Raw genomic sequence first — 25,524 nt, 5'->3', positions numbered from 1 at the left:
CACGCTTAGGTCAATTGGTGACTCTAAATTATCCCTAGCTGTAAGTGAGTCACTGTGATGGACAAGACCTGCTTGCTCAGTAGGAGGGACTGCTGTAAAATCACTGACACAAGTCAGTGACTCGATGAGATCTGCTGGGTTTCCTTAGATAGGAAAATTATAACTAATTAGAATAATGAAGTGAACTCAGGACACGGTTTAATACGAAAGGTTCAACTGCAGTGTTTGCTTTTTGAGATGACTGCTGTTGAACTTGGTGCTACATAAATAAACTGAACTGAATAACTGAGAAAAGCAGCTACAGCTTCCCCCAAAACCCTTAAAGAGAAATCAGACCTTGTCATAGACGTCACTAGGATTGAGAGATAGGGGGGCTTAGCCCCAGGAGTTTGACCTTGAATATTTTTTGTCACACCCTGCAAAAACTTTGTCAATTAATTCATTATCTGAAGAACATTTAACAAAACCTATTATTTTATCACTTTCTTTTCCTTTCCTACCTTTGTGCATTTTCTCTCTTCTTTTAATAAAAAAATAACACTTAATCAGTTCATTAGTGGGGTCTATGTTGAAGAAAGATTTTATGTAAATCCATTAAAAATTAGATATGTTATATTTCCAAATAAAGCTATTCATTTCAGTCTACTGCGCTTAACAGGGGGAACTGTTGCAGTCAATTGTTTAATTTGCTTAATTATAACTTGCTTAATTATAAATGTTACTGAAATATGACAAAGAACAAATGAATAATTGTCAAACTTTTATTCTGCCAAATGAGTGTGCAGTTGACAGTTTTAATATATGAATAACACTGATATGATATGGAATAAAGGAGTATGTAATTACCAATTACAAGACAAAATAACAGTATATATAAAAATGAGGGCTGGGACTTGATTAAAATTTTTTATCTAATTAATTATAGGCTTTGTAATTAATTAATCTAAATTAATCACATTTTAATCGTTCAGGAAAATGTGCTCTCAAAGCAAAACTTAATTACAATTATGAGACAGAGAATTAAACATTAGACATAGTTATTACTGTAAAACTAAAGCTTTTAATAAAAAAATGCATTTTAATTAATCAAATGTCACTGTGTGAAATGAAACAAGACCCAAATCAACTAAAATTTATAATTACAAATAGAAAACGCCTGCAAAGGGTTCCTGAGCCTTTAAATAGTCTCTCTGTCTAGTTGAATTACTGAAATAAATTTGACTTTGCACCAGATACAAATTTTTCCAGTTTCACTCGTTTGTATAATTGGGAGTTTTTATTAGCATTTCTACTCATAATGTAGTAAAAACACACACATAAATAATAATCCTTCAGAATGACAGTAGAACAGGCACAAATATGATCTAGGACATAAATGTACTAACTTTTAACACCAGAGCAGGCATGGCATATTCTGAGAATGATCAGGAACACTAACTGGTTCCAGTTGGATGACTGGAGGATGATGGGAAGATAAAAGATCATGGCGAGGAAATAATGATCTGACGAACAGGTGAGCAGACCTTCCTTACATGGGAAGTCCTGATGTCACTTTAATAAGGGGATGCTGCAGACCCGCAGATTCACGCCTGCAGCAGCGAATCTGGTGTGATCTCCAGCCTGATCACAACTTTCTCGTTCCTCGCTGCCCCTGATGCACTTAAGCATCCGCCCCTCAGCTGATGACAGCTTCAGCACACCTGCTGCTTAATGATAGTAATGCATGTGATGTTTAGACAGTGACTCGTCTCAGAAACATATAATTCCCCGACAGAATTGTTTAGAAAATCATCAGAAAAGTTTCAGAGGGTTTCCGTTTCAACTTAAACTTCTGTTTTCAACTTTAAGACACGTTGTCTGTGATTGTTTACAGAGTAGTGAGAACACGGAGCGTTCTCCCAGCGGCAGCCAGGTGCCTCTCGTTTGTCTGACTACTTTCATAAACTGTTAGGGCACAGAATTATTCTGTCTGGTGCTTTCAGCGCTGCACAGATGTGACGTAAATGGTAAAAATATAGCTTACCGCAACTTTTGTAAAGTTTCCGTTGCCACCGGGCAGCCGCAGCAGAGACGATCTCTGAAAAATGTCCGCGACACAGACTCCGCTGATGTCTGGAAGTTTTTTTTTTTTTCAAGTTAAGAAAAGAGGCGGACGGGTTTCCTAAATCCTGCATCGGTCCAAGCAAGGCAACTTCTTTCTGTTTTTATTCCGTTTCAGTAGCCATTAGCACTATGCATTGTTGTGTGCGTCAGTGACATTCTGTCTACGAGGAAGTCGTGCAATGACAAAGGTTCCGCCGTGCTCGAAATGCAAGCTGCGATTAAATGAGTGAAATTTTTTAACGTGTCGTTTTTTTCTAATTAATCATAATTAACGCGTTAAAGTCCCGGCCCTAAAAAAACTCAAAATGATAGGGGGGCTTGTGATTATTTGAGGGGGGCTGAAGCCCCCCTAAAACGGACCTAACGACGTCAGCGGACCTTTTGTCTCTGATTACCCAGCGACTGCCGCAGGTACCAAAACAGCAGAGCTAAATAATACGTGAATAACTAGAAAAATCCTGAAGAAAGTCTGAAAGGGGCCTGTCCGCTGGCACAAGATAGAGGCCCAAAATCATGATGTCACACTCACCACGGCCGGGCCGCTCGTTTTGATGCAACATTTGCGGGGGTGCACGCTGCCGCTCGAGCCGTTGGCGGAATAATAATAATAAAGAAAACACATCCCTTCTTTTAATGTCCTGGGGTCTCATTTATAAAGCATGGCGTAGAATCCTTACTAAAACCGTACTTAAGCTCAGCAACAAAAAAAAAAGTACTTACGCCAGGCAGGTTTGTGATCTATCAAACATGGAGTACGCACAGCTGCACGCATTCTCCGCTTCATAAACCAGAAATTAACGAGAATGTTTCTCAGCTGCTTTTTAGTCACATCCTGCCCTCACCACGCACTTACTGCCATAAATAATCAATGCAAAGTGCCTTGTGGATCCCATGCATATACACAAGCCGGCTGTTGCAGCGCTCCGCCAATGACGATGGCGACCGTAGATCAAGGCAGATCAAGGAAGCGCAATTTCACAGAAGCAGAAGTTGAGGTACTTGTGGGTGAGGTGATGAAAGGAAGTGCTTTTGCAAAACAAATAAAGAGAAAATCCACGGAGTGGCACAGCGTTGCTGAAGCCGTCAATGTTGTGAATTCTTCAGAGATCTGTGGCGGATATCAAAAAAATGGTCCAATTGGGATTTGATCCCCAGACTCCTGGGTGAAAGACACGCGCGTTAAACAGTCAGCCAAATGGAGATCTCCCTAGTCCAAGTAGCCAGGGCGTATGATCAATCGGGTAACAGTGACAGGACACACACACTCACAGACACAACCAATTAGAGCAGCAAAGCCTTCAGGTGCCCATAGTTGTGCTGCGGTACGCCGAACCCTAACCACTGAACCAGTGACCCGGATCTGTCTGACCTTTTCCTGATAACTAGGATCAGAACTATTTCACTTAGAGAAAATGTCTGTTTTGTTAAACTTGCAGCTGAGTCCTTTTATTTATTTGAAGTCGTTATTTTAAACAGTTTAAAATGATTGACAGTCGAAACATTTAAGTTTCATAACAGCTCTTTATTCAAAAAAGATCCTTCACAGAGGCGCGTCTAACGAGCAGACTTCACACTTTCTCCTCCAAGTTTTGGTTTAATTTGATTTAGAAGAGAAAAATGACTTCTGGAGAGTTTTGGGTGGAGGCAGTGTGGATCACATCCTCTGGACCGGGTTGATGCCCAGGATGTCGAAGCATTTGGCCATGATGGTGGCTGTGGCTTCACAAAGCAGCATCCTCCACATGTTGATCTTCAGCACCTCACCTGGAGACGAGCACAAAAACACCTTCAGCTCCAGGCAGAAACATTTTCTGATCAGATTCCTCTTTTCTTTACCTAGGTTTCTTCTCTCCAGAACCCTTCTGGACACCTACGCCCTCCCCAAACCAGTGGCAACTCACCTCCAGTCTCCTAGCTCTAGTTTTTGGTCGTCTTTCCCATAATCCCTCCCCACCACTAGTTGCAACGCTGTTTTAAGTACTGTTTTGTTGACTATTGTATGTTTGTTTTTCTCTGTGAAAGTGTTCTATAAATAAACTTCTACTGGACATGTAAGTGATATGCGTAAGTCTAGGGGTGAACGTGCCTTTGCAGTTCTGGGTCCTCGGCTTTGGAACCAACTCCCACAAGAATGATGATGATGAGAGGACATATTTTTATTTGAACATATTTAAACATATTTGAACATTTTATCATAACATAATTTCAGCAAAGTAAAATTTTATTATTATTATGCCCAAAGGGAGCAGGAAGAAGCATAAGCTTTTTTTAATTTCCTGCCCCTTTTCCCATTTGTTCAAAAATCAACAGGAACAATGTCGTTTGCGTTCATTCATAATGAAATTCTCTATAATATCTATAGAATCAAACCGTCCACATCGCTGCCCACTTTTAAAGCAAGGCTTAAGCTGTACTTTAGATCTGTTTCTTAGTGGTTTTTATTCACATTTTAATGTTTTTGATCACTATTTTCATTTTTTTAATCTGTATTTTATTATAGAGCTCTTTTGTTGTGCTGCTTTTCTGCACTATGTTCAGCACCTTGGGCCCCCTTGATTGGGGGTGGGAAGGGGCTTTATACATAAAATGAATGAACGAAATGTTTGTTGTTTGTGACTGCTGTAATTCCACTTTCTACCGGTAGGACGGAGAAACTGTTCGGTGTTACTTTAAGAGGCAGCAAAAAAAGGAGTTGAATAATAACTGTTATAGAAATACTGGTTATTGACTTGTTTTTCACATTTTGCACTGTTCTGTTACACTTTTATCATATTTTCGAACCAAAGGAAATATAAAGGTTTATCTGATTAATCGATCGATAACACTGTGGCAGATTAATCAATAGCTGCAGCACTGCTCCATCACCAAGCCTTCCTCTCCCAAACTTAAACAAACGGGCTATGACTTAAATAAGATGTCGCAGTGAGGAGAGGCGGAGCAAATTGTCCAGAAAATATGTTGCAGTAGTTCAGCAACAGGGCAATACGAAAGCAAGTCTACGAAAGCAAACTAGGGATGGATGAAAATATCGATACGGCAATATATCGTGATTTTTTTTCCCCTGCGATATTTAGTCAATATTCAAAAACCGTGCATCTAATTTTTGGAAGAATTTACATGCAAACGTGTATTTCTTTTTTTCTTATGGTGGAATTCAAACACCGACCGCTAGTTGGCAGCAGTGTGCAAAGGGTTTTGCTTCCGCCATTGAAATGTAAATCCCTGATACGGTTCGGATACCTCACGTTAAACATGTTAAGTATCAGTTTGGACTGTTTGTTGAAATTTCCTACAATAAATTCAGTCTAAATAAAATAGCTAATATCGTCTGGCTGAATGTATCGCAATACATAGAGATATATCGTATCGTCTCCCCGTATCGTGATAAGTATTGTATCACCAGAATTTCACCAACACACATCCCTACTGGTAACAAACTATCATACAGCAACAACATATATTACCAGGGTTGCACTTCAATATATTACTACTTTTTTTTTTATAGTTAATCAATAATTATTTTAAAATCAATGTTTTTTTTTCCATTTCGTCCAGCCTCATAAGAGACTGCTGTGGTGGTATCAATGTCCTTCAGGCTTGCCGTGGCAGGTCGTGCAAGGTTTATGGGGGTTGGAGGATAAAGACAAATCCTACATAGAAGAACCTGAAGGCTCTCGGAGCAAATGCTACGGAGTCCGAACCGGGTGAGGAACCTGGAGGCTCACCTGTCTGCCGGTCCTTCTCCACGCAGTAGCAGCTGTCGTAGAACTCGGTGAAGGTGGTGGCGAGCTCGTACAGGTAGTCACACAGCGTGTGGAGCAGCAGGTCTTCCAGGATCTTCTGCAGGATCTCTGGGAAGCGCAGGATACATTTCCCCAGCTTCCACTCCTTCTCGTGGTCCAGAACGATCTCCGTGGTCTCTGCTGCTCTCCTCAGCGTGGACTCATCGATGTTGGCCAGGCGAGCGATGGACCTGATGGAGACCAGAGTCGTGATTAATCTCACCGCCTGCCGTAGTGCCCTCTAGCAAAACCTCAGTGGTTTTATCTCCATCTAGCTGGTCTACAGAACTCCGGCTGACCCAGGAAGACATGAATCCTCATCCCAAATTAGACTTAATCCACTTCCACCGTGTAACTTTGTTTCCTAACAGGGAAAAGTTAGTCGGGCTTCAGGAAGAACAGGCGGAGGAGAAAAACTTCCAGGTCTGAAACCAAACCAGACGCCATGTTGGCAGGAGGCGGCCACATCAATAAGGAGCCAAGGATTCATGGGAAAATGCTTCCTTTTCCAACCTGTCAAGCCAGTTCTCACCCCCATCTGGAAGTCCTGGATCCATCCAAGCTTCATTATTCTATCCTTCATGCCTCCTGGTCGGAACACCCACGGGAATCATACCAAAGGTTTGATGAGCAGCATTCCCTTGTTGTGACCTGAGAGTCACTCTTAGGAACGCAACAGTAAAAACAAGCCTGCAGCCGGACGTTCCTCAGGTCGGGATCCGGAGAACACAGAGACGGTCTCCAGAATTCCAGGAAGTTAAGAGGTAAAAACAGCAGATCAGCTGTTTCTCATTAACCCGTGAAAGTCGGGGTCACTGAGCTCTGCTGGCGTTTTGGGTCAGAGACTGTTCGGGACATCACTCCTCACCTGATGCGGGTGAAGGCATAGAGCAGGTACGCCGCCGTGTTTCCTCGGTCGTCCAGCATCTTGTCGAAGGAGAAGATGTAGTCGTTGATGCGATTGTGGGACAGGTCGGCGTACTTGATGCAGCCGAAGGCGACGGCGCGCTGAGCCTTCAGGAGCTCGTCTGGAGTCAGAACCTGCAGGAGGAACGTTCAGTCCGTTAAATCTCCGTCATCAAATAACAAGATCTGGGCCAAAGGACCAATATCATCAACGTCAGTGTTCATTTAGACAAAAACATGTCAAGAACTCGCAGCACAATCAGTGTGTTCGTTTCTGACCACAACTTCTGAGCCTCCTGCTCACAACCCGAGGTTTAGAAGGGAAGGAGCCTCTGGGATGAGGTCAAACGTCTTCAAGACAACCAGAAACACTGGAAGTTTTCAGTTACATCTCATGATCACGCCCAGGATGGATGAGAATCTCCAACCTGCTGAGGCAACGATTCAGCCAAAGGTAGTAGCAAAACAAACCCGAACTCTTCTCCTCTGAGGTTAACAGGAAAAGCTGAAGAATCAGAAAACTCAGAGCTGGCCAACGTGGAGGAGGATGAAACCTAAAGTTTGTGTTTCTTCTGCAGGACGAAGTGACCTTTTTGGTGCTTAAACTTTAAGCTGGAGGCAGAAATAATGAGCTGCCCGCTGGACAGCCCCCCCCCCCAAACGGCTGCTTTTCCAACATTTAGCAGAAAACCTGGACAGAAACCCGCTAAAGCAGCAGCAGACTGAACCTTTCAGCCATTCTTCTGAACTTGCTGCAGAATAAGTCGTGAAACACGCAGATCACCAAAAACATCAGATTTACGAAACTTAAACGTTTGTTTCTCTTCTTCATAAATAGTCAAAAATCACTAAATCGTGGTGAAGTTAAAATAAAAATAGCTGAAAAAGCTTTAGAATCCGTTTCCTAGTTTGTAAGTTAGTTTATTTCTGTTTTGGACCAAATAAAACAGCTTTTAGAGGTTTTTTTCCTTCCTCTGAGTAAAACCCGCCAGCTGGTTTGAGTCCAGAACCGTGATCAGACCCTCTCACCTTGTCCCGCTCCTTTTCCTTCAGCTTGTCCATGGACCTCTTCAGGCCCTCCTCCAGCAGGTCCATCAGCCTCACCGTGTCTCCAGATCGAGTCTTGAACTTCTTCCTGAGCAGGAAAACATCAATTCTCTCAAACGACTCACAGCCGATCTTCTAAATACTTTTTTTTTTTTTATCGATCAACTTTCTTCCATAAGTCCCAAAAACTAATCAGGAACTTTTTATAAAGCTATAGGCAGAACAAATTCCTTCATTTGGAAGAACAAATGTTAAAGTTGCGTGAATCAGTGTCGCCATGGTAACCACACACGTGCTCTTACTAGGGTTTTGTGAAATCAGACTTAATGCTTTTTTCAGAGCTCTACCATCATTTTTTTAATTGTGTTTTTCTAGATTTCAACATTTTATCATCCAAGATTATTTTATTCTGAAATATAAAATCAGAAAAAGGGTAAAAAAAAAAAAAAAAACCTCTGAAAAGACTACAATGGACCTTATGGTGAGTGAAGGGTGAAACTGAACTGGTTACTATTCCCTACTCCACCATCTCAACAGGTGAAAACATCATGCGTTACCTGTGCTGCTGCGGTTTCATCCGGCTGACCGACGTCTCTGGGAAGTTTTCAGAGTAAAGCAGTGAAAACTGCAGAGACACCAATTAAAACTCTACGAGCAGAGCTTTGAAAGCTCAGGTTCTGCAAGCATGGGCAGGGCTAGTGTGGAACCCAGAGACATGGGCGGAGCTATGGGCCATTCCCATCTGTACCGGGTCGGCCCGGGCCGGGTAGCCCCAATCGGCCCCAGCCTGGCCCGGTTGATTCCACACATCCTTGTCTTAAGCCCATGTGGGCTGATTCTACCCACCAATCAGAGGCTTGCTCTAATGGAAGGTGTGAATTTGCTGTCAGCAGTGGGTGTGTTGGCCCTGGTCGGCCTGAAGCAGACCCCCTCCAGAAGAGGGCTGAGAATGAGCCTTGGTTGGCCCGGAAAAATACCAGGCCACCCAGATATGTAAACAACCTACGCTACCCGGCCCGGGCCGACCCGGTACAGATGGGAATGGCCCACTAGTGTGGAACCCAGAGATGTGGGCGGAGCTAGTGTGGAAACAGGAGACAGGATGCAATATGGCTTCAGGTTAACAACCTCGATAATTTGAGATGAAGAAGAGAAACAAGCCAGAACGAGACGCGTCAGCAGGACGGGGTTCAGCGTCCAGCAGGGACAGCTCTGATAGTAGTGGACTCACTTGTCCTCCCCCAGCACCACGCCGAAGCCAGCGTGCTCCACCCGGGTCACCTTGGGGTCGTACCACCCGATCATTTGAGCAGCAGCGAACACCAGCTGGAAGTGTGGGCCCTGAAATGGAAATGCAGAACATTCATAGAACTTCACATCTCCAGTTTTGTCCTCTTCTGTAAATCTTTGGACACGTTTTCACCCGTCCCCCACCCACCTGCCCGCTGTCCGTCACGTAGATGATGATGTCGGCGTTCTCCTCGAAGAGTCGCTGATGCACTGCCGCCAAGTCTGATGTGTCGTAAGTGTAGCCGCCATCGGACTTGACCACGGTGAGAGGGAGGGACTGACCTGGAGTGAAGACGATCTTACGTCCTTCGTCCAGCTCCACCAGACCTGGATGGAAAAAGAGGACAAAGGGTTGGGAAGATTATGGAGCTGGAAGGTTTATGATGATAAGAAAGAAATCATGAAGGTTTTAGTGTGAGGAAAACTAGAAGAATCCTGGCAGAGAAACTATTTCTGAGACAGCAGCACCCCCTAGTGGTGGAACTGAGTACCAGCAGGAGGGTAAAAACTACATTTCAGCCATATTTGAATTTCTGCCACTGAAGGGATTTCTCTGCTTTTGGAAACAGAAAAAAATATATGTCATCGTTTTGAGTTTGTTGTGGAAAGTTTCCAGAACCCAATCGGATTCCCTCTGGCAAAAAAACAACATTTTAGTTATAGAGTTTAATTTGTTTTAAGGATGTTGGAACCACTGATTTCATAGTTTCACTCTGAAAGTGAACAGAAAAAATAAAATAACTTCAATTTATCATTTTAATTCATTTTTGTTATTTAATTTATCAAAATCTGTTAAATTTTTCTTTTTTTTTTTTTTTTACTTAAAAATGTACCAGAATAATTTTTTTTGGTCATTTCTTATTAAAAGAAAAATGACAAGGTTATGATATTTTTATGAATCTTCTTCGGCCTTCCAACACCAGCAGACTCGCCTCTATCCTCGAACTCCTTCACCACCCGGGTCATGCGGTCCTGGTAGTACGACTCGCCCCGCTCCACCAGCTTGATGTCCAGGCAGTCGTAGACCTTCTGAAACTCTGGAAGTTAGAGAAGCAACAGAAGGTTCATCCCTCTGAACCCTGGAGCTGCTGCTCATACAGCTTCTGCTGAGCGTGTCACACAGAAAAGGGTCCTACCTCTCCTGGAAACGTCACAGATCATGTTCCAGGCTCTGAGGAAGTCGGGCTCTTTGCTCTGCAGCCGGACGACGCAGCGATACGCTCGTTTCTTAAAGTCTTCGTCCTCATCGAAGCGCTTCTTCGACTCCTGTTGGAGGCAAGTTCAGTCACACCGTTTATGAAAAGCTTTGAGTTTTAAATCTAAACTAAATAAGTGTAATATCTGTTTACCAGCCTCGGATTTATTTATGCATTTATACTCAAAGGCTGGGAAAATCCTTTTCAGACTAACAGGCTGAGGACTGAGAATGTTTGAGGTACTCAGGAATAATTATTTATGCCTGAGTGAAAAAATAACAGACGTTTGTTAACAAGTCTGAGAAAATCTAATATTTTAAACCTAAAAATTTTAAGGAGATTAAAACTGAATGAAACTGAACCTTGTAGAAGGCCTGGAGGTCACCGATCGGAGGAGAGACAGTCAGGTAGTCAGGGAATTTATCCTGCAGGTGAGCGATCAGCATCCCGAACTGCGTTCCCCAGTCGCCCACGTGGTTCAACCTGCAGACGGAGAACGTCACGATTCACGTCGCTGTGATTCACGGCGACAGCATAAACAAACAAAAACACATTTTGTTACCTAAACCTGCAAAAACTCAAACTGATCAGGTGTAGGGTTGTCATGGTAACCAGTGTGGTGGTAAACCCCGGTAAAAATGTAGACAATAATAATAACCATCTTGTTTTTTAAAAACTATTATCTCGGGGGCTGCGCAGTGGCTAGAGCTGTTGCCTTGCAGCGAGAAGGTCCTGGGTTCGATTCCCGGCCTGGGATCTTTCTGCATGGAGTTTGCATGTTCTCCCTGTGCATGCGTGGGTTCTCTCCGGGTAATCCGGCTTCCTCCCACAGTCCAAAAACATGACTGTTAGGCTGATTGGTCTGTCTAAACTGTCCTTAGGTGTGAGTGTGTGTGTGTGTGTGTGTGTGTGTGTGTGTGTGTGTGTGTGTGTGTGTGTGTGTGTGTGTGTGTGTGTGTGTGTGTGTGTGTGTGTGTGTGTGTGTGTGTGTGTGTGTGTGTGTGTGTGTGCGCAAGGTTGTTTGGATTGAATGAGTTAAGTAGGAAATTTTAGTACTCTGTCCACCTCTGCTCTCAGGCTCTGATTCCAGCTGGTGTGAGGAAGCAGGCTCTGATTTAAAGGGACTACGTGTAGACATCCAGACTCCTGTGAGGGGAAAACATTGTAGGTTGTGTCACAGCCAGGTTAAGTTGACCTGGCTGTAGATCTTGACCTCAAAATCAGGTCATTTCATGACGTTACAGTTGCTTAGTAGTTGCAGCTTCGGTGGCTAGCGGGTAGTAACTCACTTATATATTTAATTTAATAAACATATGCACAATTTAAAAAGTAAAAGCCTCATTATATATTATATATATTGAAACTAATATGTATAAAATATTACGTTATCTCCCGTGTCACGTGATGTTACGTGACCGCCGCGGTCACGTGATGCAAGTCTGTTCCATTTAACCGTTTTCTTTGACCAAGGAAGGACCGTGTCCTCGTAAGCAAGACATCGCCTCGCAAGGCCAGGCGCCTTGACATTGAGAAACACCCAGAGGCTGGCGGGAGTGAAGCAGGAAATGCTCAATGGCTGAAGGAATGTACAGCAACGTTACGTACTGTCCTGTTTAATCCATCGGCATCAGCAGCTTTACAACGATGGTGTTGTCAGGTTTCGTCACTTCCTGAACGCGAGCGCCCTACCAGTTTAGTTAGGCTGACCCGTGTTTATGCAGGAAGTAATCAGATTCCTACAGCACTATCTGGGTGCTTCAGCCTGTTTAGAACCAGTCCGCCTTCAGCCACTAACACGTTTACATGCAATTAAAAACTCGACATGAGTCTTCTTAGGGCAATACTGTAAACGTCCTGACTGCTCCAGAGAAACACTGATGTGGTGAGGTCCAGCCTAGATTAGGATTATTTCATTAGCCCTTCTAGCCCTGGTTCATTTTTACATAAAAACACCTGCAGCAGGTAAGAGTCTGGCATTAACGTGGTTTCAGGCTCTACGGGACAAGGTGAGAGCTGGGCTAACCTGAGGACATCGTAGCCGAGGAACTCAAACAGCCGGGACATGCTGTCTCCGATGATGGTGGAGCGCAGGTGACCGACGTGCATCTCTTTGGCGATGTTCGGTGAGGAGAAGTCCACCACCACCTGAGTAACGAAACAACAGAAGAGTTCGACCCGACAGACCGGAACCGTGTCCGTTGGGTTTTAGAGACAAACCTTCTTCCTGGAGGCGAGCGGCGGCGGCTGGACGCCGTTCATCAGCAGGTTGGTCAACAATCTGGACACAAACGTCTTCTTCAGGTGGACGTTGATGAACCCTGGAACCAGAACCAACAGGAAACCAGAGCGTAAAATAAAAGGGAGTAAATGTTCAGAGTGGATTTGTTTCTAAAAATAAAAAAAAAAGTTGTTCATCAAACAGTTTTGGGACAAAATGACAAAAATCTTTGTTTAAAGTATTTTATCACCATTAGTTTCTAGATTATTTAAACGTTTACAGTTTAATCATTTACATAAAATAATGTAATTATTATTAAATACATATTTAAAGAATAGAATTAAACATCGGTAAATTATTATAAACAAGAACGTCTAAATCAACAATAGGTATTATTACAATGAAGTTTATTTTCTATTATATTTTCATGACATTTAAGATTTTGCTGCTTTTTATATTTACAACCATAAAAGATGCAGCATATATGGAAGACTTTATTCTCAGTGGCCTCAATCCTCTTCCGTAGCCAAATATAAGAAAATTAAATGTATTAATCTGCAGATTTCTTAATCTTTAAAGAGCAAGTCACCCCCAAATCAACTTTTTTTTCTGATAAACTACATAAATGTGTGTCTAATCGTGCTGCAGACACGTGTAGTCAATAGTTTTGCACTTTAGTGCATTTTAGTTAAAATTTTCATTTTCTGCCTAAAACTGTCAGTGTTGTGCCGTTGTCAGGTAAAAACTCTGCACTGCATTTGAATTTAAATCTGCCACCGCTATTGGCTAAGAGGTACCCTAGAACATTAGCTGGTACCATATGATGTCACAATGTCTTTGTGAGCCTGTGTGTGTGTGTGTGTGTGTGTGTGTGTGTGTGTATTTGTAAGCGGCTCCGCCCTCTCGGTCTGCTAGGCAATAGAGGTGTGAATCTTCACTTGTCTCCCGATTCGATTCGATTACGATTATTGGGTCAACGATTCAATTTGATTCGATATCCCAATGCATCACGATGCATCACGATTATTTCATATTGATTTGTTTTCATCGATAAATAGAACATGTCAGATAATTGCTTTTTATTTTTTTATCTAAAACGTAATTGACACAACCTGCCATCCCTCAAAAGCTCTCCATTCACAACAGGTTAGGACAAAACATTTTAAACATTTAAGAAGATTTAACAAAGCAAAACATCTGTTTCCTCGTTCAACACCACGCCTCAGGCTGAGGAAAACACGCTTTACAAAATCTCACAAAATCTGAAAAAGTACTAAAAACCTACAGGACACATAATGTAATAATAAAATCCATAATGGGTTCATATATGAGTGTTTAATGTCTCTGAGCAGCTCTAGAGTCAGATATTTATGCCACAGTTGAAGGGTGTCAGAAATAACACCAGTTCACTTAGTTTAGTTTATTTGAACCCAGCGGTTCGTTTCTGAAATGTTGGAGAATGAATCAAGTTCTGTTTGATGCAGACAATAATAAAACAAAACTAATTCTAAACTTCCAATAATATTTAAGATGTGTGTTTTATTCTTTCTGATAATAACACCAGCAGAAGGCTGTGGGCTGGATTAGGATTAAATTACCCAGCTGATGGATCTCCTTCACTAACCAGCTAACTACAAACCTTTCCACTAACCTGTCCTGTGTGACCCTCACCATGTAACCCTCATGTCCATGTAACCCTCATGTAACCCTCATGTCCATGTAACCCTCATGTCCATGTGACCCTCATGTCCATGTGACCCTCATGTCCATGTGACCCTCATGTCCATGTAACCCTCATGTCCATGTGACCCTCATGTAACCCTCATGTCCATGTAACCCTCATGTCCATGTGACCCTCATGTCCATGTGACCCTCATGTCCATGTAACCCTCATGTCCATGTGACCCTCATGTCCATGTAACCCTCATGTCCATGTAACCCTCATGTCCATGTGACCCTCATGTCCATGTAACCCTCATGTCCATGTAACCCTCACCATGTGACCCTCATGTCCATGTAACCCTCATGTCCATGTGACCCTCATGTCCATGTGACCCTCATGTCCATGTAACCCTCACCATGTGACCCTCATGTCCATGTAACCCTCATGTCCATGTAACCCTCACCATGTGACCCTCATGTCCATGTAACCCTCATGTCCATGTGACCCTCATGTCCATGTAACCCTCATGTCCATGTAACCCTCACCATGTGACCCTCATGTCCATGTAACCCTCATGTCCATGTGACCCTCATGTCCATGTAACCCTCACCATGTGACCCTCATGTCCATGTAACCCTCATGTCCATGTAACCCTCACCATGTGACCCTCATGTCCATGTAACCCTCATGTCCATGTGACCCTCATGTCCATGTAACCCTCATGTCCATGTGACCCTCATGTCCATGTGACCCTCATGTCCATGTAACCCTCACCATGTGACCCTCATGTCCATGTAACCCTCATGTCCATGTAACCCTCACCATGTGACCCTCATGTCCATGTAACCCTCATGTCCATGTGACCCTCATGTCCATGTAACCCTCACCATGTGACCCTCATGTCCATGTAACCCTCATGTCCATGTGACCCTCATATCCATGTAACCCTCATGTCCATGTAACCCTCACCATGTAACCCTCATGTCCATGTAACCCTCATGTCCATGTAACCCTCACCATGTAACCCTCATGTCCATGTGACCCTCACCATGTAACCCTCATGTCCATGTAACCCTCATGTCCATGTAACCCTCACCATGTGACCCTCATGTCCATGTAACCCTCATGTCCATGTGACCCTCATGTCCATGTGACCCTCATGTCCATGTAACCCTCATGTCCATGTAACCCTCACCATGTGACCCTCATGTCCATGTAACCCTCATGTCCATGTGACCCTCATGTCCATGTAACCCTCATGTCCATGTAACCCTCATGTCCATGTAACCCTCATGTCCATGTAACCCTCATGTCCATGTAACCCTCACCATGTAACCCTCATGTCCATGTGACCCTCACCATGTAACCCTCATGTCCATGTAACCCTCAAGTCCATGTAACCCTCACCATGTAACCCTCATGTCCATGTGACCCTCATGTCCATGTAACCCTAGTGTCCATGTAACCCTCACCATGTAACCCTCATGTCCATGTGACCCTCATGTCCATGTGACCCTCATGTCCATGTAACCCTCACCATGTAACCCTCATGTCCATGTAACCCTCATGTCCATGTAACCCTCACCATGTAACCCTCATGTCCATGTGACCCTCATGTCCATGTAACCCTCATGTCCATGTGACCCTCATGTCCATGTGACCCTCATGTCCATGTGACCCTCATGTCCATGTAACCCTCATGTCCATGTAACCCTCATGTCCATGTAACCCTCATGTCCATGTGACCCTCATGTCCATGTGACCCTCATGTCCATGTAACCCTCATGTCCATGTAACCCTCATGTCCATGTGACCCTCATGTCCATGTGACCCTCATGTCCATGTAACCCTCATGTCCATGTAACCCTCATGTCCATGTGACCCTCATGTCCATGTAACCCTCATGTCCATGTGACCCTCATGTCCATGTGACCCTCATGTCCATGTGACCCTCATGTCCATGTAACCCTCATGTCCATGTAACCCTCACCATGTAACCCTCATGTCCATGTAACCCTCATGTCCATGTAACCCTCACCATGTAACCCTCATGTCCATGTGACCCTCATGTCCATGTAACCCTCATGTCCATGTGACCCTCATGTCCATGTAACCCTCATGTCCATGTAACCCTCATGTCCATGTAACCCTCATGTCCATGTAACCCTCACTATGTAACCCTCATGTCCATGTAACCCTCATGTCCATGTAACCCTCATGTCCATGTAACCCTCATGTCCATGTAACCCTCATGTCCATGTGACCCTCATGTCCATGTAACCCTCATGTCCATGTAATCCTCATGTCCATGTAACCCTCATGTCCATGTAACCCTCACCATGTAACCCTCATGTCCATGTAACCCTCATGTCCATGTAACCCTCATGTCCATGTAACCCTCACCATGTAACCCTCATGTCCATGTAACCCTCATGTCCATGTAACCCTCATGTCCATGCTGTCTCTGCAGGAGCAGATAGGAGACAAGATCTCCTGTAACCTAAAATGCTCCAAAGCTTCCTCCCAGTTTCTCTTTCCGCTGAATTTAACATCAGTTTATCATCTTTAAACAAAAGAATAAAGTGGAACAAGAACTTCTTTCTTCTATTTCTCTCTCCTTTTAACTTCTCCGTGTCCCTAAACAACAGACAGACGATCACGCTGCAGCCGCCGTCATTGACCCCGCCCCCTCCCCAAGACCGGATCTCCCTACATTACAACAAGCAGTCTGACTGAGCACTTCCAGGAGAAATAATAATTAAATTATGAAAATAATAATGCGTGTTTGAAGGAGCGTCCTCCGATCATCTGGTGTGAGCAGCCCCCCCCCCCCCCTTCTCTCTCTCTCTCAGTCGCTGATAGAGCGAGCGGAGCGCGCCGCGTGACAACCCGCTCAATTAACATAATTCACCGCCCAAATCCAATAGAACCAGTCGGGCTGATTCGGTTCCAGTTCGGTCTCAGGTTACAACTCAAGCGCTCAGCTCTGCAGTACCACATTAAGGCGGAACCACTTGGTAAATGTGGAGGAGACTCACTCTGACAGATTTGGATGCTGCGCTGGTGCCGCCGTTAAAAAAACAAAACTACATTCCACTATAATCGATTATGGCGTACTCTTCTACGATGCAAAATCGTTTATGTCCGCATCCTGATGCATCGATTATTTGATTATTTTCCTCAGCTCTACTAGGCAACAGCATTTGTTGCATTTTTCAAACAGGAAGTGGGAGTGGAGTAAGACTCTGGTAGGGGGTGACTTGCTCTTTAAGATTCTTAACAATAAGAACTATATCTGCTGTATTTATTTGTAATTTTTTCACAAAATTAAATGAAATTTAACACAAATTTTGACAAAAGAAAACACTACTGATGTTTTTAACATGACTGATTACTTACTACTTAATAAAGGGAGTTTTCGGACTTTTGAATTTTTATGCTCGCGATTGCCCCCTCAGGCCAAAAGCGTAACGGCAGCTTCAATAGTAGGCTCGTGCACGAGGCGCGTATGCTGTACGTGCACACTCCTTGACGAAAATAACAGCTGAGACAGTCCTGTCTGTCTGTCTGTCTGTCTGTCTGTCTGTCTGTCTGTCTGTCTGTCTGTCTGTGTGTCCTGGAGGACAGAGGACAGGAGAACACGCAGCTAATTAATTAAATAATTTGGTTCTGTATCTTTCTCTTCAGCACAGCCGACAAAGTTTATGATGGGTCAGTCCTCCTGCATGCTCAGATCATTCCCTTCCCTTGCTTGAAAATTGTTCCAAAATGAAAGTTGAACCCACATCTTTTTTATCTGTGAATTCAATGCTGTTCGGCGAGTCTCAAATAAAAATTTGGGCGTCTTACTGTAAAATAATATACCATTAATGTAAAAAATGAACTTTAAATAAACTATGTCCACATCCAAAATCGAACCCAGGTCTTCCGCACAAGATTCAGACATCTTACTAGGTGAGCTAAAGCACCAGTGACATCTTTTGTGTCTGTAACATTTATATCCTTGATGACAGCCGAAACTACGTCAAACCAAAGAAGGGTTCGGAGCGAAAATGGCTATTTTGTTGCTAATTTGCAGGAAATATCTAGAAGAAAGTTCTACAGAAAGTAGCTAAGGGTCCTCAGAAATGTAGCTAGGTTCATCACTAGGCGTTAGGAACAGCGACAAAGTGGCAGAGTTGGCACTACCTCTCTCTCTGCTGCTAAAGCTACGGATAGCAAATGCTAAAGGCTGAACGCGCGTGAAGCAGCCTGCTCGACCCGAGCATCTCTCTTTTTCTGTGATTTTACAGAAAAACAGGCAATCACAGTAAAAATGCCAGGGCTCATTCTACAGGACCAGGGCACTGCAGGAGAATGTATGAAGAAGACATTTATTATTTCTATACATGTTTTGGCTGTCAAACTTCCATAATGCCCCTTTAAGTTAAATAATTACTCCTCAGATGAGTTAAAGTCAAACTTTTGAGTTGTTTTTTTTTTCCGTTTTACTACCTGGACCGGCGATCTCAGTCTTCTGGATAAATTCGTTGTCGGGAAGATTTTGAACTATTTTCTCAGCGATTTCTCGTGGGCTGACCTTTGCCCCCTTCGCCTTCAGCATCTGCAGAACGACATCAGAACAAACGTCTCACAGGCAAGGAGAAAAGATCCACCAGAACAGGAAGTTTAGGATTTTGTTTTGAAAATCCTGAAACGTTAATAAAATGAACACATTTAGGACTAAACTTAATCCCTGATGGATTATTGTCCCATCAAACCACATCTGTCCATATAGCCTCCAGACGGAGCATCGGGATTAGTACCTTCATCAGAAACCTAGCATATCAGGTTCTCTACGTGTCTGCTGCCCCCTGGTGGAGGGTCTACGGGTGGTCAGGGCCAGTTACGGTTATAATGTTACAGAATTACATATAAAGATGTTTTATTAACATTAGATAATGAACAGCTCTTTCATTATTGTTGTTATTTCATATATCAGGTTTTAAAGGCTTCAAAATAAACAAACCAGATTATGCAAACCTTTGTACCTAATAAAAATAATCTGTAGATTTAATTTGCAAAGTTGTTCTAAAATATTTGTGTTTATTAACTAGAAGCTTCTCCTGATGAAGACTTGAACCCAACAAAAGACTACATTCAGACCTTTTAGGTAAAATGCAGGAGTCGTGAGCTTTAACAGTTCTGAAGCAGAATAAACATCAGCGAGGGCCCACCTGAGCCATGGCCATGGCGCTGTTACACTGGTAATCTCCAAATTTAGCCTGCTGGTTGGGCGTGACAGCGAGCGGCGGGTTGTGGAGCTCGGGGAAGGACACCCGGATGGCGTCGCCAAAAACCTCCTGCAGCCGCTGGTTGATGTTCAGCATTGACTTACTGCAGTCACATGGGTCCTCCTGCAGACTCTGAACTCAGAAAACACAATAACCCTTCCTGCTGGATTAAATGAGAAACTCGCACAAGAATAAGAGACTAATTTCGTACTTTTTTTTGTTCCATCCATCCATCCATCCATCCATTTTCATCCGCTTATCCGGAGTAGGGTCGCGGGGGCAGTAGCATAGGGTGAGAGGACCAGACTTCCCTCTCCCCAGCCACTTGGGCCAGCTCCTCCGGGGGAATCCCAAGGCGTTCCCTGGCCAGGTGAGAGACATAGTCCCTCCACCGTGTCCTGGGTCTAACTTTAGGTCTCCTCGCGGTTGGACGTGCCCAGAAAACCTCACCAGGGAGGCGTCCAGGAGGCATCCTGACCAGATGCCCGAGCCACCTCAACTGGCTCCTCTCCATGTGGAGGAGCAGCGGGTCTACTCCGAGCCCCTCCCGAATGACCGAGCTTCTCACCCTATCTCTAAGGGAGAGCCCAGCCACTCTTCGGAGAAAACTCATTTTGGCCGCTTGTATCCGCAATCTCGTTCTTTCGGTCACTACCAAAAGCTCGTGACCATAGGTGAGGGTAGGAACGTAGATCGACCGGTAAATCGAGAGCTTCACCTTCCGACTCAGCTCTCTCTTCACCACCACAGACTGGTACAACGCCCGCATCACTGCAGATGCAGCATCAATCCTCCTATCGATCTCACACTCCAGTTTTCCTTCACTCGTGAACAAGACCCCGAGATACTTAAACTCCTCCACTTGGGGCAGGACCTCATCCCTGACCCGAAGAAGGCATTCTACCCTTTTCCGAATCAAGACCATGGTCTCAGATTTAGAGGAGCTGATTCTCATCCCAGCTGCTTCACACTCGGCTGTGAACCGCTCCAGTGAAAGCTGAAGATCACGTTCTGATGAAGCCAACAGGACCACACCATCTGCAAAAAGCAGAGACCTGATCCTCAGGCCACCAAAATGGATGCCCTCCACACCTTGGCTGCGCCTAGAAATCCTGTCCATAAAGGTTATGAACAGAATCGGTGACAAAGGGCAGCCTTGGTGGAGTCCAACTCTCATGAGCCCGACTTACTGCCGGCAATGCGGACCAAGCTCTGACACAGGTCATACAGGGACCTAACAGCCCGTATCAGAGGGCCTTGTACCCCATACTCCCCGAGTACCCCCCACAGGGCCCCCCGAGAGATGCGGTCAAACGCCTTCTCCAAATCCACAAAACACACGTAGACTGGTTGGGCAAATTCCCACGCACCCTCCAGGATCCCCCTAAGGGTATAGAGCTGTTCCAGTGTTCCACGGTCAGGACTAAAACCACATTGCTCCTCCTGAATCTGAGGGTCAACAATCCGACGGACCCTCCTCTCCAGAACCCCTGAATAGACCTTACCAGGAAGGCTCAAGGGTGTAACCACCAGGTAATGGTCAGTTGACAGCTCCGCCCCTCTCTTCACCCAAGAGTCCAAGACAAGCAGCCGCAGGTCAGATGAAACAACAACAAAGTCGATCATCGAGTTGCGGCCTAAGGTATCCTGGTGCCAAGAGCACATATGGACACCTTTATGTTTGAACATGGTGTTCATTATGGACAATCCACGACTGGCACAGAAGTCCAATAACAAAACACCACTCGAATTCAGATCAGGGGGGCCGTTCCTCCCAACCACACCTCTCCAGGTCTCACTGCCATTGCCCACATAAGCGTTAAAGTCTCCCAGCAGAACGAGGGAGTCACCGGAAGGAGCGCTTTCAAGCACCCCCTCCAAGGTCTCCAAAAAGGGTGGGTAGTCTGAACTGTAGTTTGGTGCATAAGCACAGAACACAGTTAGAACTTGTCCCCCCACACGTAGGTGGAGGGAGGGTACCCTCTCATTCACTGGGGTAAACCCCAACGTACAGGCACCAAGATGGGGGGCAACTACTAAGCCCACCCCTGCTCGGCGCCTCTCAGTGGGAGCAACTCCAGAGTGGAAGAAAGTCTAACCCCTCTCAAGGAAACTGGTTCCAGAGCCATGCGTTGAGGTGAGTCTGACTATATCTAGTCGGAACCTCTCAACCTCACACACCAACTCAGGCTCCTTCCCCACCAGAGAGGTGGCATTCCATGTGCCAAGAGCCAGCTTCTGTAGCCGAGGATCAGAACGCCAAGGTCCCCACCCTCGACTACCACCCGTCACACACTGCACCCGACCCCTTTGGCCCCTCCCACGAGTGTTGAGCCCATGGGAAGGGGGGCCCATGTTTCCTCTTCGGGCTGTGCCCGGCCGGGCTCCATGGGTGAAAGCCCGGCCACCAGGTGCTCGCCAACGTGCCCCACCTCCAGGCCTGGCTCTAGAGGGGGGCCCCGGTGACCCACGTCCGGGCGAGGGAACACAGTTTCCATCGTCGTCGTCTTCCTCCGCTCATCCGGGTCCGGGTCGCGGGGGCAGCATCCCAACTAGGGAGCTCCAGACCGTCCTCTCCCTGGCCTTCTCCACCAGCTCCTCCAGCAGGACCCCAAGGCGTTCCCGGACTAAACTGGAGATGTAACCTCTCCAACGTGTCCTGGGTCAACCCGGGGGCCTTCTGCCGGCAGGACATGCCCGAAACACCTCCCCGGGGAGGCGTCCAGGAGGCATCCTGACCAGATGCCCAAACCACCTCAACTGGCTCCTTTCAATCCGGAGAAGCAGTGGTTCTACTCCGAGTCCCTCCCGAATGTCCGAGCTCCTCACCCTATCTCTAAGGCTGAGCCCGGCCACCCTACGGAGGAAACTCATTTCGGCCGCTTGTATCCGCAATCTCGTTCTTTCAGTCATTACCCAAAGCTCATGACCATAGGTGAGGATTGGGACGTAGATCGACCGGTAAATCGAGAGCCTGGCTTTCTGGCTCAGCTCCCTCTTCACCACGACAGATCGGCTCAGCGTCCGCATCACTGCAGACGCTGAACCAATCCGCCTGTCGATCTCCCGAACACGGTTTCCATTTATATAATTCTTCATAAGAGGTCTCCGGGCTGCTCTTTGTCTGATCCCTCACCTAGGACCTGTTTGCCATGGGTGACCCTACCAGAGGCAGAAAGCCTCAGACAACTTAGTTCCTAGGATCATTGGGACACTCAAACCCCTCCACCACGATAAGGTGGCAGCCTGTCTAAAAATAAGTTGGGTTGAACTTTGTCATGCTGCTAGTAACTAAAAGCCTAAATTTCTTCTGTTCAGTGGCTCATCCCTTGAGTTATCGAGCTGTATTATGTCTGAATGATTCAGAGGAAACAAAAATCTTAAATATTCCTCTGAAATAGTCAGACACCAGAAGGGCAGGGTAACAACATTATGCCATAAAAAATAAAACTAAAGTTATAAAATCTGCTGGACAAAATGTAAATTATACTCAAGATTGTTTGTATTCTTACTCCTTCTATATTTGTGTTTAAAATAAAATACCAGCTAAAAAGAATTAAATTTCAGCCTTTTTGTGTCTCTAATCGTCTGATCATAACTGCAGCTCACCCTCTTCAGGACATTGAGGCGATACTTGAGTTTGGCGTTTTCTTCCCGGAGCTCGTCCAGTCCTGGCAACGGACTCAGGTTCTGTGGGTTCTTCAGACTCTCAATCTCTGCAGACAAACTCTGGATCTCCCGCTCCTTAAAAAATACAATGAAGGAAATCGGTTTCATCGTTGAAGCTTAGAGAATTGAAAAAAGCAGAACATAAAACACTATTATCAAAATACTATTAAAAATAAAATATACTTTTAAATAGACATAGATAAGAGTACTGAGTGGCTGCAATGAATAAAAACTGCACTCATGCCAAAAGGAGGTCTTATAATAAAATCATTGCTCAAAAAGCAAATCAGAATGAAACTGAAAGTGATTTCTTTAATGGTTGTCTTTTCCACAATCTAAAAGTGTGTAAACTTAAAAAGCATTTGCTTAAAATCGTTCTGGTCGCGTTTTAAACCAATTTTATAAAAAGGTTCAGTCAGAGGGTCCAATCAGAAAAAGAAACTTTACTTTGAAGGTTATAAACCATTCCTGTCAAACCGCTAGATGGCGCTAAATCACACCCTTATGTCCCCAGACAAATAAATCCGAATACCAAATATTTTTGTTGTTTTAGTGACACGCAGCGTCTTCAAAAATCACACCAACCAACCATTAAAACGATGTCTTCTTCTGGGTAAATTAGACGCAAACATCAGTCAACATAATGCTTGATGAAACGCTTTAACGCCAGTCTACGTTTTGTGACTTGATGAATAAAATAGTTTTTAATGACAAAAAATAAATTATAGGTAAATAACTAACGCCCAACAATTAACGACAACAAATGAGCCTAAAATTGAATGTTTGCGGTTTATTGCTTTGCGTACTTTTGGGCTGAATAAACAAAATCGTTATATTGAACGTTTCTTGGCAGGAGTCTGGTGCGGCGCTGACGTCTAGCTAACAGACTCACGGACAGCTAAGCACACGTTTAGCCTTGATGCTAACGTTAGCTACCACTGACCTGGTGTTGGAGTCGGGCTGTGTAGTCGGTCACTTGGTCTCCCATCTTCCCGAACGCGGGGGTGAAACTCTTTCAGCGGCTGTAGAGAAATCTCGTGTCTGATGAAACAAACTGCAGCAGCAGGAAGAAGTTCCACAACTTCCAGCGTTCAGAAGCCGCTGCGCCGCGCCCTCTGCTGGACGGGAAGAAAACCGTTACCTCTGCTGGCTTTCACTAGCTGGTCGTATTCTAACGGACATTTATTTTCAATCCTACTTTAATCCGCATTGTGTTGGATTTCAAACAGTTTTAACACCCCAGGAAAAATAACTAAAAATAAATAAAAACTGAACGAAGATCGAGAGTAGGTGTGTTTCCATAAGGGACAGATCTGAACTTAATGTTTACTTTGTGAAGTTACTTGTGACGACTCTTGTCGTGATTTGGCGCTATATACATAAACTGAATTAAAGTGAATGAACTATATTGATGTTTTATGTATTTTCTGATAAAATTCTGAAACCCACAATCGTGAAAGCAATATTTAAAAGGATTCAGTAAGCTGTAAATATCTGATACTGCAGCCAAAGATCAGCTTCTAAACCAAGCTGGCTCATGTAATGAATCAGATAGAGGGTAAATTGAATTAAATAAATTGCTTAAGAGCTGTTTATTTCTATTATCATTACTTGTGACCACTAGCTGCAATACTCACCTTGCTTGGTCTTAGGATGACTAATTAGAAGGTTCTAGGATTCTTTTAATTATTAAGGGATCGTTCACACTTTGTTTATGATTCAAGAACCAGTCAGTGTTTGCAAACAAATAAGAATTTATTTTACAAACAATTAAGACTTGACAAATGGTTTAAACTATGTGAGTGGATGCAAACTAAAAGATGGGTGTCTGAAAACTATATGTGAATATAGTGTTAGAGTCAAAATCTTCGTATCTTCAGAGAGGTGCGTTCTGGCTGCCATTTAACTGTTTTGCCTTCCTGTGAAGATTGTTGCAAAGAGAAACAACTAAACTTGATTAACCCCAGAGCCATGCGCACTGCGCTGTACTGACTGTAAAATGAGGGGGAAACGATTCAGTAGGATCATTTTCTTTTCAACATGGTTTAAACTTTAGTTACACCAGTCTAATGAGACAGAGCCTGGATTTGTATTCTGAACAGTTTAAACATGTTTAAAACTGAGACATGCGTGGCCCATCTAAAATTCGCACCTGCTCAGTTATTATGGAAATTAAACTAACAAGATGAATAACATGAAATTATTTTAGGCACAGAAAACATCCCCCACACTTTTGAAAAGCTTGCAACGCACCTGCGTTCTGGCTATAAAAGAATTTGGTTTGCAGATAAGCTGTAAGCTGTTATTTATCAAACTGTGTACAGACGCTATCTGTGTGTCTACGTTACCGTAGAGGCACCCTCTTGGTGGATCCGAA

The 25,524-nt window shown here is 44.3% G+C and overlaps 1 protein-coding gene across 1 annotated transcript; it reads right to left on the bottom strand.

The window, feature by feature from the left end:
• Positions 1-3,604: 3,604 nt before the first annotated feature.
• On the bottom strand, positions 3,605-24,263 carry rars1 (arginyl-tRNA synthetase 1). Its single transcript, XM_015961857.3, has 15 exons — positions 24,091-24,263; positions 23,088-23,222; positions 19,422-19,610; positions 18,700-18,808; positions 12,542-12,642; positions 12,348-12,469; positions 10,687-10,807; positions 10,265-10,394; positions 10,061-10,165; positions 9,277-9,455; positions 9,070-9,179; positions 7,821-7,926; positions 6,754-6,926; positions 5,829-6,076; positions 3,605-3,867 (listed from the first exon to the last, which is right to left on the bottom strand). The coding sequence occupies exons 1-15, from the start codon at positions 24,133-24,135 to the stop codon at positions 3,758-3,760; spliced, it is 1,983 nt and encodes a 660-aa protein (XP_015817343.3). The 5' UTR covers positions 24,136-24,263; the 3' UTR covers positions 3,605-3,757.
• Positions 24,264-25,524: the final 1,261 nt, after the last annotated feature.

The sequence above is a fragment of the Nothobranchius furzeri genome, chromosome 10, assembly GCF_043380555.1.
Source record: "Nothobranchius furzeri strain GRZ-AD chromosome 10, NfurGRZ-RIMD1, whole genome shotgun sequence".
In the NCBI taxonomy this organism is placed as follows: Eukaryota; Metazoa; Chordata; class Actinopteri; order Cyprinodontiformes; family Nothobranchiidae; genus Nothobranchius; species Nothobranchius furzeri.
Note: the sequence above shows the minus strand (reverse complement) of the source record. Positions and strands in the feature narration are given on the sequence as shown.

Excerpts from the sequence above, each read along its gene's own strand:
- rars1 (XM_015961857.3), bottom strand. The coding sequence starts at position 24,135 with ATGGGAGACCAAGTGACCGACTACACAGCCCGACTCCAACACCAG. Across the intron at positions 23,223-24,090 it reads CAGCCCGACTCCAACACCAG|GAGCGGGAGATCCAGAGTTT; the intron begins GTCAGTGGTAGC and ends GTATTTTTTAAG. Across the intron at positions 7,927-9,069 it reads GTGGTGCTGGGGGAGGACAA|GAAGAAGTTCAAGACTCGAT; the intron begins GTGAGTCCACTA and ends TTTCCTGCTCAG.